The 16,285-nt window shown below is 45.2% G+C and overlaps 2 protein-coding genes across 3 annotated transcripts in view; both read right to left on the reverse strand.

Annotated features, from left to right (window-relative positions):
* rapgefl1 (Rap guanine nucleotide exchange factor (GEF)-like 1) overlaps window positions 1–15,449 on the reverse strand; it is a 27,400-nt gene extending 11,951 nt beyond the window's left edge. The window contains exons 1-4 of one of the 2 annotated variants that reach the window (XM_035996784.1): window positions 14,679–15,449; window positions 14,050–14,283; window positions 12,008–12,264; window positions 1,208–1,286 (exon numbers count right to left, since the gene is read on the reverse strand). In XM_035996784.1, the coding sequence (XP_035852677.1) occupies window positions 1,208–1,286; window positions 12,008–12,264; window positions 14,050–14,252 (539 nt within the window). In that variant the 5' untranslated portion in view covers window positions 14,253–14,283; window positions 14,679–15,449. The remainder of the gene's footprint in view (window positions 1–1,207; window positions 1,287–12,007; window positions 12,265–14,049; window positions 14,284–14,678) is intronic. The other variant, XM_035996783.1, reaches the window with a different exon arrangement.
* casc3 (casc3 exon junction complex subunit) overlaps window positions 12,950–16,285 on the reverse strand; it is a 30,995-nt gene continuing 27,659 nt past the window's right edge. The window contains exon 13 of the mRNA XM_035996782.1: window positions 12,950–12,960. The gene's annotated coding sequence lies outside the window, so the exon portion shown is untranslated. The remainder of the gene's footprint in view (window positions 12,961–16,285) is intronic.

The raw sequence follows: 16,285 nt of genomic DNA on the forward strand, positions 1-16,285 counted from the left end.
TGTTAGAGCAGACCTATCACTCTGTCGCTGCAGAATAAAAGATTTCTAATGACGCAGCATCGATGCTTCATCACTTCTGACTGGCGGCTCAGTTAATGCCTCCGCTGTGTGCGTTGCTGCTGGTTTGTAATATCTTGTGTCGCTGTAACACCTCCACGGATCATAGGGAGCGCTCCCATTGGCTGTCGACGATGTTCATGTGATGTAACTTCACTACCCAGACTTCAAACTTAGGATAATATCAAACTGAACGTCCAGACGGGAGAAAAGACTGACTGGGACTGAGTTTTATGACCATACTCCAAACGACGGACACGACGGATCACTGCTCATGCACACGCATTCATTCTCCCGTTGTGGAGGGGAGGGGCTTAGGAGACCATTTTGGGCTTTAGCAGAAAGGGGGGGGATGGACTGAGAAGTTGTCGATGTTCAAATTTTTTTTGGGCTAAGTCCTGGATCTTCCCAATCCTACCTACAGCACCTATAAGTTTTTAGGCTTAGCCATTATTGTCGGCATAGGACGTAGTCACATTTACAAATCTCCAGTTGGCGTTTAGCACTGCCTTAACGGCCCTGTGGAATCCGTCTCACAGCGTTTTTAAATTCTCAATTTTGAGAGCTCCACTTTTGAGCAAAATTTTACACTTAGAGCGTATCAAACACATCATTTCCTGCATTCTGGTGCATTTTTGTAATGGTGCAAATGTCTTAATTTATGTAAAGGAAATTATAATAGGTTTCTGGGAAGGGGGGGGTGGTGTGTTGCACTGTAAATTACAGCTATGTACTGGCCCCATAAATTCACTAAAATGCAAGAAATGAAGTGTCTGATGTGCTCAAAGTTTTAATTTGGTCAAAACGGACACTAACATCTACACACACACACACACACACACACACACACACACGCACACACACACACACACGAGTCCCTGAACATTTCATCGTCACGTTCACGTTTACGGGAATCTGTTTCTGACAGCAAACACTTTCGGTTTTGTTTTTTTCTCTGCGGCAAAAAGCCCCTATACCGTTAGGGGGAAAACACACAGCATTAAACTGAATGAAGCTGTCAATAACCCAGAGTTACCCCGGGACTCTGCAGCGCCGACGGAGGTCAAACACGCACGCGTGTGTGTGTTTGGACGTGTGTTACGCAGTCATGCAGACACACACGGCGCTGGGAGCACTGAGCGAAGGATACTGCTGCAGCAGGACCTGCTGGAACCTGTCGGCCGCCAGGAAGATGGGGTGGGTCAACATGAAGTCATCCAGCAGGGTTTCTACACACACACACACACACACACACACACACACACACACACACACACACACACACACAGAGAGACACACACACACACACACAGAGGGAGACAAACAGAGAGACAAACACAGAGTTAGTTTCACAGACTGAACCTGAACGCAGCAGCGCTGGAACAATTATTCAGATCCTTTGGGGAAAAAAAGCACCAATACCACACTGCAGAAATACTCTGGTACAAATTAATGTCTGCTGTCAAAGAAGTCAAAAGTTTGTCGGAGATGACAGTTTCCAAATATTGTTTGATAAAATCCAGAAAATCAAATGCCAGAGGGCTTTAAAAGAGACATTCACAATTCATATAAACGATTCAAAATGCACATAAATAAGTAAACAACTGGAACGGTGAAAATCAGACTCCTTTACAGAAATACTCACCCCGTTTCTGACTTTGACACAGATTTATTTAGAGAGACACACACACACACACACACACACACACACACACACACACACACACAGAAGCACAGAGACACACAGAGAACCACACACACACAGAAGCACAGAGACACACACACACAGAGAAGCACACACACACACAAGCACAGAGACACACACACACACAGAGAGAAGCACACACACACGGACACACACACACACACACACACACACAGCACACACAGAGAAGCACAGAGACACACACACACAGAGAGAAGCACACACACACGGACACACACACACACACACACACAGCACACACAGAGAAGCACAGACACACACTCACAGAGACACGCAGAGAACCACACACACACAGAAGCACAGAGACACACACACACAGAGAAGCACACACACACACAAGCACAGAGACACACACACACAGAGAGAAGCACACACACACGGACACACACACACACACACACACACACAGCACACACAGAGAAGCACAGAGACACACACACACAGAGAGAAGCACACACACACGGACATACACACACACACACACACAGCACACACAGAGAAGCACAGACACACACTCACAGAGACACGCAGACAGAGACACACACACAAACACACAGAGACACACACACACACAGAGACACACATACACACACACACAAAAAGACACACACACACACACACACACACACAGAGACACACACATATACACACACAAACAAACACACACACACACACACACACACACACAGACCCACAGTCAGACACACACACACACACACTCTAAATGTAGGCCATGAAGACACATTTAGCCGTGTTGTTTCTGATCTGCAGAACCAGAACTGAAGCTTTTAGGACACTAAAGGGAGGCGAGACAGTCAGACGGGTCTATTTTTAAACAAGAGAAGAAGAGAAAAACACTGGCGAGGATTTAGACAAAACCTTGGGTTGGTTTTTTTCTTTTCTTCTTCTGAACTAAACATTGTGTTAAAGTCCCGATGATGAGCGGCTGCTGCAGCACACAGCCGTAATTTCAGCTGCTGAAACAGCACGGCTCAAACGCTGTGGCCACATGTACTAAAATACACTGCTGCGTGTGTGTGTGTGTGTGTGTGTGTATGTGTGTGTGTCTGTGTGTCTGTGTGTTGCATGCTGCAGTGGGCGTGTCCTGCCGTGGTCCGCCTCTCTGCAGGCGGTTACCATAGAGACACCACGTTGCCGACAGAGAGAGGATGAAGAGGGAAATGAGAGAGAAGAAACACTGAAGAGAGGAACCAATGTCATACATCTGAGTGTGTGTGTGTGTGTGTGTGTGTGTGTGTGTGTGTGTGAGATTGTTCAAATATAATCCACGCTACACTGGATTCATCCTCAACTAGACATGTAGCACACATATGCTGAGACGTATACGTAAGTGTCGGTGCTTCCGCAAAAACTCGGATAAACCCCCCAAATGATCCAGTGATATCACGATGTACACATTCACAGCTACAGCTCGTGGAAGCCGTGCGCATATTATGGGATGTGCAGTGAAAGCCATGCGAGGAATGCTGGGCAGAAGGATGCAGGAGAGAGAGAAGATGGTGTGATGTGTGCGGAGACAGAGGACGGAGTGAGAGAGTGTGAACGTGGGAGGAAGAGGAGAGAAAACAAGCGAGTCCAAGCGGGATGGAAAGAACGCCTACAACCTCGGAGAGAGCGAGAGAGAGAGAGAGAGAGAGAGAGACGGAGTGAGAGAGTGTGAACGTGGGAGGAAGAGGAGAGAAAACAAGTGAGTCCAAGTGGGATGGAAAGAACGCCTACAACCTCGGAGAGAGAGAGAGAGAGAGAGAGATTATACCGACTGTTCACTGCAAGACAACTCTTATATAAAAGACAAATCTTAGCACGAAAAAAAAAAGTATGTCAAGTTCTCCATGTTGATTTTCAGAAAACACGTTGGAGAATACATTATTATTCATACTGCAGAATATTAGCAGTTCAAGTTGTATTTGTGCTCATAAAAAGAGCTGCGTGCAGTCCTGGAGGAAGTGGTTCAAGGAAATGTCTCTGACGCATAGAAGGTTAAGCCTAAGCCTTTAACAATAGATAACAGATAAGCAGAAGAACAGGAAAGACAGTTCAAGTTAAGAGAATAGAAGAGGAAGTTGCACCACACAGAGGCCCCGACCTTGGTGTGTATGTGTGAAAAGTTTCTGTCTAAGAAACTAGAAGACACCCCCGTGAGGAGAGAATGAAGACACAGGGAAAGCTTAGATCGAGGCTCACTTCGGAGATCTCGGTGGACCAAGCCTCGACTTGATGTCTGTTGCTAGGGAAACTAGCAAGTCTCCGTTTTGTGAACCCACAGCTGTGTTGTAACTCCTATGCTGGACTCCGTAAACTTTGCTTAACTGAACTCTTTGTCTCAGATTGATCCTTGTGTTCTGGTAATCTTAAGTCTGATTAAAGGAGGCGCAGGAGTTAGGTATTTGGAGTCCGATTTCTCTGGCCTTACGGCCTTATTTCGGGCCTGTCTTTCGGACAAATTCCCCAAAACACGCAGCAAACAAGGAATTAAAGTAGGGCTGCGACTAATTACAAGGGTCATTTTCACTGTTGATTAATGTGTGGATTGTTTTCTGGATGAATGGATGAGTTGTTAGGTCTCTAAAATGTCTTGAAATAGTGAAAAATGTGGATCAGTGTTTCCCAAAGCCCAAGATGAATGAGAGGAATAATGGAAGGAGAGTAAAGGAAGAATAAATAAGTAAGGATGGGAAAAGGGAAGGAAGGAAAGAAGATGGAAGAAAAGGACGTACGTAGGGAAGGATGAAGGGAAGGAAAGAAATGCAGAGAAGGAAGGAGGGATGAAAGGAAGGAAGATTCAGTTTCCTGTCCCAGAGGAGAAAAGAAACTGGAAAATATTCACATTTAACAAGCTGACGTCACACAAGTTTACCTGTTTTACATACAAAATGACTCAAAATGATTAAAGGATTATGAGTGTGAGTCTGTGCGTGTATCTGTGCGCGTGTGTTAGAGTTGACAACTAATTGATTGCAGTTCTAGGTTAAATAAGAAATAACACACAGAAAGGTGTCTAAATATCTTTGACTATTAAGCAGAGGGGAAGATTTCCCCAAATATAAAAGTGAAGTGTGAACAGAAGATCACAACGACGGACGGACATAAGAACTGAAGGAGGGACTACGTCTCCCAGGGTGCATTTCACGAACAAACATCCAATCGCAGAAGTGAAGCCAGAGATGACACGTGTGTAGTGGTGTTGAATGCAGCCCTGGCCAGACTCCATGTAAATAAACAGCACTTTTATCAGCGTAAAAAAAACACACTTCATTCAAAGTGGATAGAAACAAAATACAGCTACCAAGAGCCGTCTTGGTTCATCTTTCCACTGTTCCAACAATCACCACTCTGGTTTGGTTGAAATAAACCCTTAATTCACCCATTTACATGTGGAGATATGCTAGCTCTATACACGCTAAAAGTCCTGATTATTTACATGGAGTCTGGTGGAAATATGCTGGTTCTATACACGCTAAAAGTCCTGATTATTTACATGGACTCTCTCTCTCTCTCGTGTGGTCAAGAGCCCGTTGCTATGTGAACCGGTTGCTGAAGAGCCTCTCATGTGTGTATCTGCACACAGAACATGCGTGTCCACAAGATGCACACAGAAAAACAGAAACATCTTCACAAACAGGGAGTGGAGCGAGGGAAACCTGCAGAGAGGAGAGGAAGAGGAGCGAGTGGGCAGCGGGTTCACTTCTTCTCTCGTTGTTTTTGTAGAGAGAAATCTTCCTCCCACACGGATCAGAGCTGTCACACTGCCTCTCTCTCTCTCCCTCCCTCCCTGGCTTATAAAGAGGTTTCAAACACAGTCTACACAGCGCCGCTTGATTACGGAAAAAAAAAAAATCGGAATCAGGATTATTTAACTCCATTCCTCGTTGACGTTTGGAAAGATGTTGCATTCACTGAAGTTAAAAAAAAAAACAAAAAAAAACGGTAAAACAAATCAACAGTGACAACAGTGAAATAACTCCTGAAACCTCCCGAAGCCTGAACTCACTCAGCCAACATTTGAATATATTTTGCATATTTTGTATTTTAAAAGGGCAATACCAAAAAAGTTCAAACGGGAAAAGTACGAAGGGAAACGTCCCAGTTGAAGGTGTTGTCACCTTTGATTTGTTTCACCGTTTCCCGTTTTTTTTTTTTTAACTTCAGCAAATGCAACATCTTTCCAAAAGTCAACGAGGAATCGTGTTCTATAGTCCTGATTTCAATATCGACCAAAAATAATCCTGATTCTGATTTCTTCCCCAGAATCGAGCGGCCCTGAGAGTACGTGGGCTTTGCTTCTTTCCAGCTGGAAAACAACTGAGATGGAAAGAAAGAGTTCTTTCAGAAGAAATGTTGTTTACGTTCTGCTTCACACAAAACACACCTGAACACACCTGCCTCGACACGCCTCTGTGTGTGTGTGTGTGTGTTATATAAGAAGATTTGGCAGGTTTGTTCCTCTTTTCTGGAAGTGTCAGGAAACGTATTGTCTCACACACACACAGAGAGAGAGAGAGAGAGAGAGAGAGAGAGAGAGAGAGAGAGAGAGAGAGAGAGAGAGAGAGAGAGAGAGAGAGAGAGAGAGAGAGAGAGAGAGAGAGAGAGAGAGACACACAGAGAGAGAGAGAGAGAGAGAGAGAGAGACACACACAGAGAGAGAGAGAGAGAGAGAGAGAGAGAGAGAGAGAGAGAGAGAGAGAGAGAGAGAGAGAGAGACACACACACTGTTTTCCGAAGCTTTATAAAATCCTCTGCGTCCAGCTGCTGCTGCTGAGGAACACCACGATGCTGTCGCTCTGTTCGTATTTTAGGCACCATGAATTAAAACATTTCTTAATTATCAATTACTTAATATGTCCAGGATGTTAGATGGTAACTAATGGATCTCTTATATTGGGATTTATTATGGAAGGAAGTGCTGTAATAACACACAATGCAGTAACGTGAGCTATTTAAACTAGCTGGATACATGGTTAAACCTCAGTGGCTCTCACCAGTGTCCAGAGGGTAGTGAACGAGATTCAGTTCTGAAGTTGCTGGATTAACTTGTTCATGCAGCCGTTTGAAGGGTGTGAAGACATTAATAAATGGACTAATTATTTTCTAAATCCTCAGTCTGACTCTGACTCACACTCTCTCTCTCTCTCTCTCTCTCTCTCTCTCTCTCTGGTTTGTGGCACTATCTTTGTGGGGACCTGTCATTGACATAATGCATTCCCTAGCCCCTTACCCTAACCTTAACCATCAAAACTAAATGCCTAACCTTAACCCTTACCCTCACCCTAACCATAACCTTATTCTAACCCTAATCCTAAAACCAAGTCTTAACCCTTAAACAGCCCTTTAAAGTGGTGGGGTCCAGCATTTTGGCCCCACAAAGCTGTCGGGACCCCACAAGTATACTGGACTACTGGTTTGTGGACCCCACGAATATAGTTAAACAAGAACACACACACACACACACACACACACACACACACACACACACACACACACACACACACACACACACACACACACACACACACACACACACACACACACACACACACACACCGTTTCTTGTAACAGCAAAAAATAAGTTTGATGCTAATTTAATTTACTTCAAGTCCAATTATTTTCCATTCATTCTATTTTTTGCTCTCCCGTATCAATCAAACTCAATCTTAAAAAGAAATGGTGGTTGTTTTTGGGACGTTATCTGTTCTGTATAAGGACAACGTGTTACACAGTCGTGTCCACGTGGTAAAACATAATGCCAAAAACAACGGTTTTGGCAGACGTTGAATCAAACGTGTGTCTGGTTGAAAGGTGTGTGTGTGTGTGTGTGTGTGTGTGTGTGTGTGTGTGTGTGTGTGTGTGTGTGTGAGAGCAGGTAAAACCAGACAGGTGAGGAGCACGCCGAAACCTGAACAACATCAAACTCAAAGTCACACTGAAGCCCAGAAGGAAACGTTCACACCCAAATGCTTTCATATAAAAAGGGCCAAGAATGGATCTGCATGGAAGGCCACGGGCCAAAAATATGTACGTGTGTGTGTGTGTGTGTGTGTGTCAGTCATTCGATAAAAACGGCAAAGAGCAATGTTATGAATCAAACTCATCACTTCTTTGTGCCGAAGCCTCTCGGAGACGAGCTGAACATTAGCGGAGAAGTGTTGCATAATAACACTCTCACACTCACACGATGATGTGAGGATAATGGATCCTCGGAGAGAGAAAGATTATTCAGGGCTGTGACGGGTGCAGAAGGGAACAGCGGGGCGTCTGTGGGACTTAATAAACTTGGGTTATCCTGCTAAGATGTCACGCTTTGCGCCCCGCTGGATTTCTCTCAACGCGTTAAGATTAACAGCCAACCAATTAACACCCAGATGTAACGCTTGCATGGTGATTGGGTTAAAAATGGATGTAAATGTCCTGGTTGTAGAACTAAAAGATTTAAAAACAGTTTTGTCCCAGCGCCAATCGCTCTGTTAAACAAACTGTAGAATTACTTGTACACAACGCACAAGCGCCTTGGTTGTGTACTAGCTGTAGAATTTCTGCATATAACTGCACAAGTCAATGTGGTCATGTAATGTTTTTTATCCATGTTCTACTGTCTGTTTATATGTTTTAAGGTTTTGTGTGTTGCATGTTATGTGGTGGTCTACAAAGTTTTAAGGATGTCCTACCTCTGAGACTGTAAACCTAGTTTACCTACGGGTACCAATAAAGTAACCTGATCCTGAACCTGAAAGATAACAACCGGCTGAGAATCACGATGCAGTTTTTTAAACGTCCTAGGACGTAATCTACGGAAGGTCTGACTAGTGCACACAGCATTCCTGGATGGGAGGAAAACGTGGGCTGGTTTATTGGCATTTCTTTAAACCAATCACAATTGTCTTGGTCGGTCAAGTTTTCGCTCCTACCCTCACCTATGGTCATGAAGGCTGGGTCATGACCGAAAGAACGAGATCCAGGGTACAAGTGGCCGAAGTGGGTTTCCTCAGGAGGGTGGCTGGCGCCTCCCTTAGAGACAGGGTGAGAAGCTCAGTCATCCGTGAGGAGCTCGGAGTAGAGCCGCTGCTCCTTTGCGTCGAAAGGAGCCAGTTGAGGTGGTTTGGCCGTCTGGTAAGGATGCCCCCTGGGCGCCTCCCTAGGGAGGTGTTCCAGGCACGTCCAGCTGGGAGGAGGCCTCGGGGAAGACCCAGGACTAGGTGGAGGTACGTCCAGCTGGGAGGAGGCCTCGGGAAAGACCCAGGACTAGGTGGAGGGACGTCCAGCTGGGAGGAGGCCTCGGGGAAGACCCAGGACTAGGTGGAGGCACGTCCAGCTGGGAGGAGGCCTCGGGGAAGACCCAGAACTAGGTTGAGGTACGTCCAGCTGGGAGGAGGCCTCGGGAAAGACCCAGGACTAGGTGGTGGCACGTCCAGCTAGGACGAGGCCTCGGGGAAGACCCAGGACTAGGTGGAAGGATGTCCAGCTAGGAGAAGGCCTTGGGGGAGACCCAGGACTAGGTGGAGGCATGTCCAGCTGGGAGGAGGCCTCGGGGAAGACCCAGGACTAAGTGGAGGGATTATATCTCCACCCTGGCCTGGGAACGCCTCTGGATCCCCCAGTCAGAGCTGGTTAATGTGGCTCGAGAAAGGGAAGTTTGGGGTCCCCTGCTGGAGCTCCTGCCCCCGCGACCTGACCCCAGATAAGCGGACGAAGATGGATGGATGGACAATCATCTTGAGGCGGTGCTAAGCTCTGGACGGAGCCACAGAGCCTCTGCTAAATAGTCTCAGGAAGGAACTTGTTTTGGTGGAACATGTGTATGTTCAAAAGTAGTTTTAGTCGTGCAACATAAAACTCAGATTGGACAGATAGTCTAGCTAGCTGTCTGGATTTACCCTGCAGAGATCTGAGGACCAGTTAACCATAGTCCTCAGAAATCCACCGGAGGTTAGAACGCCAACACAAAGAAAGAGGAAGGGGACGGATATCCGGCCAAAATGAAGGACCATCCGTCCATTTCCGTCGGCACCAGAGCAATCCCGGAAGTGGAGCATCGTGGCTATATAGACTAATATTACAATGACAATAATAAAACTATATATTGTGCAGCCCTCCTGTTTTTTCGGGATTAAGGGCTTTTCACACGGGGAGCGACACTGTGCCTGCGTAGTCGCGTGGATCTGCGGCGTCTCCCTATGCTCCTCTTGGGAAGGGACAACGCTCCGCTAGTAAACGCCAGGCGATTAATGCGTGGTAACCATGGAGCTACTGTATCCCTGCCGTACAACTGAATGAGATGAGCTGACTGTGGTATCATATATCCCTGTAGGAGCCACATACTGTATGTTGTTTATGGTCTCATTTATATTTATTGATTATTATATTGTGCACTAATATTGTAGGTGGTGGGCGTGTTCATCGCGGTTTGAGCGGAAGTGATAACATATTTAGTTTGCTTCACCTGTTCACCTGGGTTTTTTGGGCTTTGACAGAGAGGGGGTGAGCCTGGGAGCGAACACTTTCTGTTGACTGCCGCGCTAACGCACTTATTTCGACTCACAAAGTAACTTACATTTGGTAACTGCAGTGCTAGTTGTATTTTACGTGTGGCGGAATAAATCACTGCAATACAATCTCGAGCGCATCACAGTGTGTTTATGCAGCTCTCAGTGTTTAGTCTCTCGCGGCAGCACTTTGTTGGACCGCTTACAGCCGCTACAATCCCAGGCTGATTCTTTACAAATAGTGTTATTACTAGTCTTTCCTAACCACGGACTGTCATTGTTGATAGCTAAAGTTAGCTAAATTAGCATCGTCATAATTACGTACGTTACCTGATGAATCCAGTCTTGTGCCGACGCTCTGACAAGCAGAAGCCCCACTGTCTGTGTCCTGATAACTGTTTAGAAAACACTTTTATATTTTAGAGAACTCACAAACCAAAGAATCAGTCTCTCGTTCATTGAGCTGTGCTGCACGTCGCTCACGTAGGGTAAAGTTCAACACAGTTCAACCCTTGCAGCGGGCGGGCGTGTGCGTGTGACGAGCACCAACGCAACAGTTCCGCGGATTGCGCCCGCTTGTCGTGTTGCCTGTCAAACTGCCCGTGCCACCCCTTGATGTGCCACTTTTTTTTTTACATTAAAATTATTCGTAACATGCTTTAAATATATCTACTTCTTTTAGGATTTCAAATTTAATTTGCAAAAAAAACAACACATTTTCATATCGTTCGAGAGAAAAATAAAAAAACTGAATTGTTTTTGCGTTTCTGGAAAAATACAAATGAAACGTGGACACAAACAAACACACCCTGCAGCCGCTGACAGGCAGCAACACACACACACACACACACACACACACACACACACACACACACACACACACACACACACACACAAAAGGCAAACATTCCTGCAGGAACACATACGTACACGCATGCATGCACACCCACTTCAGCTGTAATAAGCAGGCTGTGTTTGTGAAAGAGGACGGCTGCGATTATGTAACCACACACACACACACACACACACACACGGCTGAACATCCTGCAGAAAGCCAGCTTCTCTCTGCTCTGAATGTGACAATATTTCCTCAGAGAAAGCGTCGACGGCGAACCCCGACCTGTCAGATTAAATCAGCTGCGTTCGCTCCTTCCTGCGCCAGCTGCTCCGTCTTTGCACGCGACACGTCCTCGGCTTTCAAACGTGACGCCTTTGATAATTAATTATGCCGTCTCCGTTGGGTTAGAAAAAGGTCTCGGTTTTGCCAGACCGAGAGCCCCAAAACCCCGACAGAGTCAGCGTACTGAAAGAAAACGGGAACACTTTCCATTGCGACCCAATCCCAATTTCATAAAAATCTATTTTAAGAAAAGCAAATGACAACATTACACATTACGGCACACATCTTTGTATTTATGTTCCAGCTGCGTGTCTCTACGACACGTAACGTTAGACAGCCAATCACAGACATTATTAGATCTTGGTAGAAGCATGGTGCGTGCTGATTGGCTCCCTGGCGCTGACAGCTTTACTCCTAAGGGTATTGAGTGACAAGGCTTTTTTTAAGATGCTCGATACTGGGTCCGATTGGACCCTTTGGCGGGCCGGTTCTGGCCCATTGGCTGTATGTTTGTCACCACACCCACCCACCCACACCCAATTTATTTTTGGCCCGTGGCCTTCCATGCAGCTACATTAGAAACAATCAAAAAGTCTCCCGTCTCACCTGTGCAGACCCCAGAGCGTTTTCCCGCCGCGCTGTCCAGCAGAGCGAGGGTCAGGTTGTCCGGTGTGTCGGGAGGAAGGGGCGTCCCGCCCCCGCCCCCGCTGCCGCTCTCCGTGATCAGACTGGCCTCGGAGCTCTGCTCGTCGCTGGACAGAGACGGGCTGCGGACGTCTCCGGAGCCGTTAGCGCTGCCGGGCGCCGGGACGACACCAGGCCCTGTGGCTGAGGGCCAGGAGGGGGGGTCCTCACTGTCGGGGCTGCAGGGGGGGGGGTCACAGTCAAAGGTCACAGTTTAGACCAACAATCACCACTCTGGTTTGGTTGAAATAAACCCTTAATTCACCCATTTACATGTGGAAATATGCTGGCTCTATACACGCTAAAAGTAGTGATTATTTACATGGAGTCTGGTGTAGTTTGGTGATGGTGATTTCTGGGCTGTTTCATGTTAAACTAAAAAGGATCTTACTCTTTAACTAAAAGCTCTATCTCTGTAGGGATCCTTTCATAATGTTGTCAGACACTTAGAATAATAATCTGAGTCTGTCAGCAGTAACAACAGAACTTTTAGTGACTCTAACTGCTGCTGAACATGAGTCCTGTAGGGTTACATTACAGCTTGGTTCTGGTTTAATACTGGACCAGTTTCATATAATCAGGGGGCCTTTAGAGGAGCACAGTGTCATTGTTCCTCCTTCAGATGAATCACTAAAGTATGTATTGTAAAAGTATTTACATCTGTTAGTGTTTCATGTACAGGTGACTCCACCCCCACCCCCTTATCTTGGCAGGATTCAATAATAAGGGTTGCCCGACGGCCCGGGAAAGTTGATATTACAACCTACACCAGACGACCCTGATTATAAGACGATTTGATGTTCTGCTGGCCAATCAGGAACTGAGTTGCTGCTTGACCCATTTTTAGACTTTTTTTTTTTTTTTTGAAGTTTGACCTTTTTTCAATGTTTTTTACACTTTTGACTGTTTCAACGTTTGACTTTTTTTCCCGCGTTTTTTGACATTATTTTACAACGCTTTTTTGCGTGTTGTTACTTTTTTTTTCCGAAGTGTGACTTTTTTCCGATGTTTTTTTTTTTACTTAACGTTTTTTTTTACAAACGTTATTTTGCGGGGGAGGGGGGGGTTTCAAAGTTTGACTTTGTTTTCAATTTTTTTGTATTTTGAAAATGTTTTGAAACTTGACGCTTTCAACGACTTTTTTCCGACTTTTTCCTTGTTTATTTGACTTTTTTTTTTTCTTCATTTTTTTATTGTTTTATTTTTGGAGTTGTTTTCAAACGTTCTTCTCAACCTTTTTCTTTGTTTGACTTTTACGACTTTTGTTTTCTTCACGTTTTGACACTTTTTTGACGGTTATTCGAGGTTTGACATATTTTTTCAATGTTTTTTTTTTTTTTTTTTTAAGCTTTCAACGTTTTTGACGCTTTGTTTCCGGACTTTTTTTTTTTCGCTACATTTTAGACATTTGTTTAACTTTTATTTCCTTGTTTTTTTTTTTTTTTTTTTAGTTTTTGGCCGACTTTTTTTCCGAAGTTAATTTTGACTTTTTTTTTTTTGACTTTTGACGCTTTCAACGTTTGACTTTTTTCTGACTTTTTCCTTTCACGTTTTTTTTATGTTTGACTTTTTTTTCCCCATATTTTATTTTATAATTTTTGTAGTTTTTTTTCGACCTTTTTTCTTCTTCGTATAATATTTATTATTATTATTATTATTATTATTATTATAGACGCCAAATAAAGAATTGACTTTGGGAAAGTAGAATTTGTATTCGCTTGGCGGACCGAACAAGTGAAAACAAACACATTTGAAGCTTTCAACGTTTCTGACATTTGTTTAACTTTATTTCAGTGTTATTTTTTAATTTAACTTTTTGGCTTTTTTTTTACGCTTTTGACATTTTTTTTTCAAACGTTCTTTTCAACCTTTTTTTTTCCCTTCTTCGTAAAAAAAAAATATTCGTATAGAGGCCAGTGGAGAATTGTAGAATTTGTTTCCACGTTTTCACTGTGACGCCTGACCTGAACACCTCCCGGGCCTGGCCGCTCTCCGGTGACGTCTCCCTGAAGAAAGGAACGACCCGGGACAGACTGGCCCTCCGGCGGGACGCCCCCGTCCCCCCGCTGGCCTTGTCCGCCACCCCGCCGACAAACCCCCCGGCCCGGGTCAGCGCCGTGGTCTGCTTCTTCAGGAACTTCTCCAGCGGTTTCATCCCCGCCGGCATGTTGGGACGCTGGGCGGCTGGAGAGACACTGCTGGGACAAGTATTCAGATTACTGCAGCAAAAGTACTAATACCACACTGTAAAAAAAAAAAAACACTCTACAAGTCCTGCAGTGTAAGTACCATCAGGAAAATGTAGTATTAAAACATTGTAGAAAGTGTAAAGGATCCAAACAGTTGTGTGATTAATGGTCTAATCATTTCAGCTGGACTTGTAGGCCGTTATATTGTTGGCTAGTTTCATCTATGTGTGTGTGTGTGTGTGTGTGTGTGTGTGTGTGTGTGTGTGTGTGTGTGTGTGTAGAAATCTTAATGTGTAAAGTAACTAAAGCTGTAACAGATGAATGTAGTAAAAAGTCCAATATTTCTCTCTGAAATGTAGCGGAGTAGAAGTAGAAAGTGGCATGAAAAGAAAAGACTCAAGTACCTTAAATTTGTCTCCTTGAGTGCAGTACTCGACTAAATGTACTTGATTACATTCCACCACTGGAGGTGGAGACTTAGAGGATAGTGCTGGTGATGCAGAGGCGGGGGGGGGCTACATCATCCAGCCCCCGCGGGTCTGGAGGGGAGCAGGTGTGCGCGCGGGGCTGCTCTCCGGAACAACAGCACCGGGGTGTTTTTAACCCATCTGTGTAGACGGAGGTGTCGGTAAAGGTGTGCTGTAGAGTCCTCCGGATAATATCACCGCACCGTGATATTTAAATTTTTAACCCCTTTTTAAAAGAAAGAAATAAAAAGATTCCCCGAGAAACCTGCTCCGTGCGGCCGCTCCTCCCCCGGCTACACCGCGTCTTCCTCCCCGCTCGCCTCGCTCTCTGCAGCGGCCGCGTAAACACCAAAGCTCCGGGGGAAAGATTGCTCCCGTCCGTAGGCGGAAAAACGAGAATATACCCCAAACAGAGCTGTCCGTCTCCGCAGATATCTCCGGTGGTTTCTTATCCTTTTTTTTTCCCCCGTTAAGGTGGACCGACCGAAACACCGTGTGCAGCGGCAGACTCCTCCGCGATATGTCCGAGATAAACTGCGGATCAAATCATCGACGTTGCTGGATTTTCTCCTTCCCCTCCCTCCCTGCGTTTCGCGGTTGTTCCTCCTTCACACACCTGGAGGATAAAACCAAACCCGCCCGGCGCGGTGCGTTTGGGTGCTGTAGGTTTTCTCAGCAGCAGCAGCAGCGGCGGCGGCGGCGGCGGTTGGTGTTGGTGTTTTTACTGCAGCAGGCTCTCTCTCTCTGCCTCCCTCTCTGCTAAATTAGTGGGATGAGAAGTGACTCGTAACATTCTCACTCCTCCCTCCATCCCCCCCACCCCTCTGATCTGCTGCAGTTGCGCGCTCCCGACAGCACGGGCTTGCGCATGCACATTTACTTCCAGTGCTGTAAAATTGATGGAAATTAAAATATCCCTGACGACAAGCAGCAGGAATATTCATCAGTAAATAGACACTGATTCTATGGAATACTAATATTTTTATCAATATTACATAAATACATAGGCCTAAATAAATACGTGCCTACATTTATCTAAATAAATAAACAAGGCAATAAATATCTGAATATATGTAACTATAAATATACAAATGAGTCAATATAGTTCAATAAATGATGAGGTTCTGTATTGACTCATTTATATATATTTAGATTTACATTTATTTAATTCAGGATGTATTTCATAGGTTGCGCGCTACGATTGGCCGGAACGCAATCAGCTGTCCTAACTAGGGAACGGTTCTTAAAGGCCGATACCGATGCCGATTATTAGTAGATAATGAAACCGATATTTGGAACAGATATGCATTTGCAGTGAAAATGAAAATCTTTATTTATTTTTTTTTGGCATTTTTAGGCCTTTATTATTCACAGGACAGCTTAGACTTGAAAGGGGAGAGAGGGGGGGGAACGACATGCAGCAAAGGGCCGCAGGTCGGAACCGAACCCGCGGCCGCTGCGCCCAGGACCGAACCTCTATATATTGGGCGCACGCTCTACCGGGTGAGCTGCCCAGGCGCCCAGGATGAAAATACTTAAGTCAA

The sequence above is a fragment of the Sander lucioperca genome, chromosome 21 (genome assembly GCF_008315115.2).
Source record: "Sander lucioperca isolate FBNREF2018 chromosome 21, SLUC_FBN_1.2, whole genome shotgun sequence".
NCBI lineage: Eukaryota > Metazoa > Chordata > Actinopteri > Perciformes > Percidae > Sander > Sander lucioperca.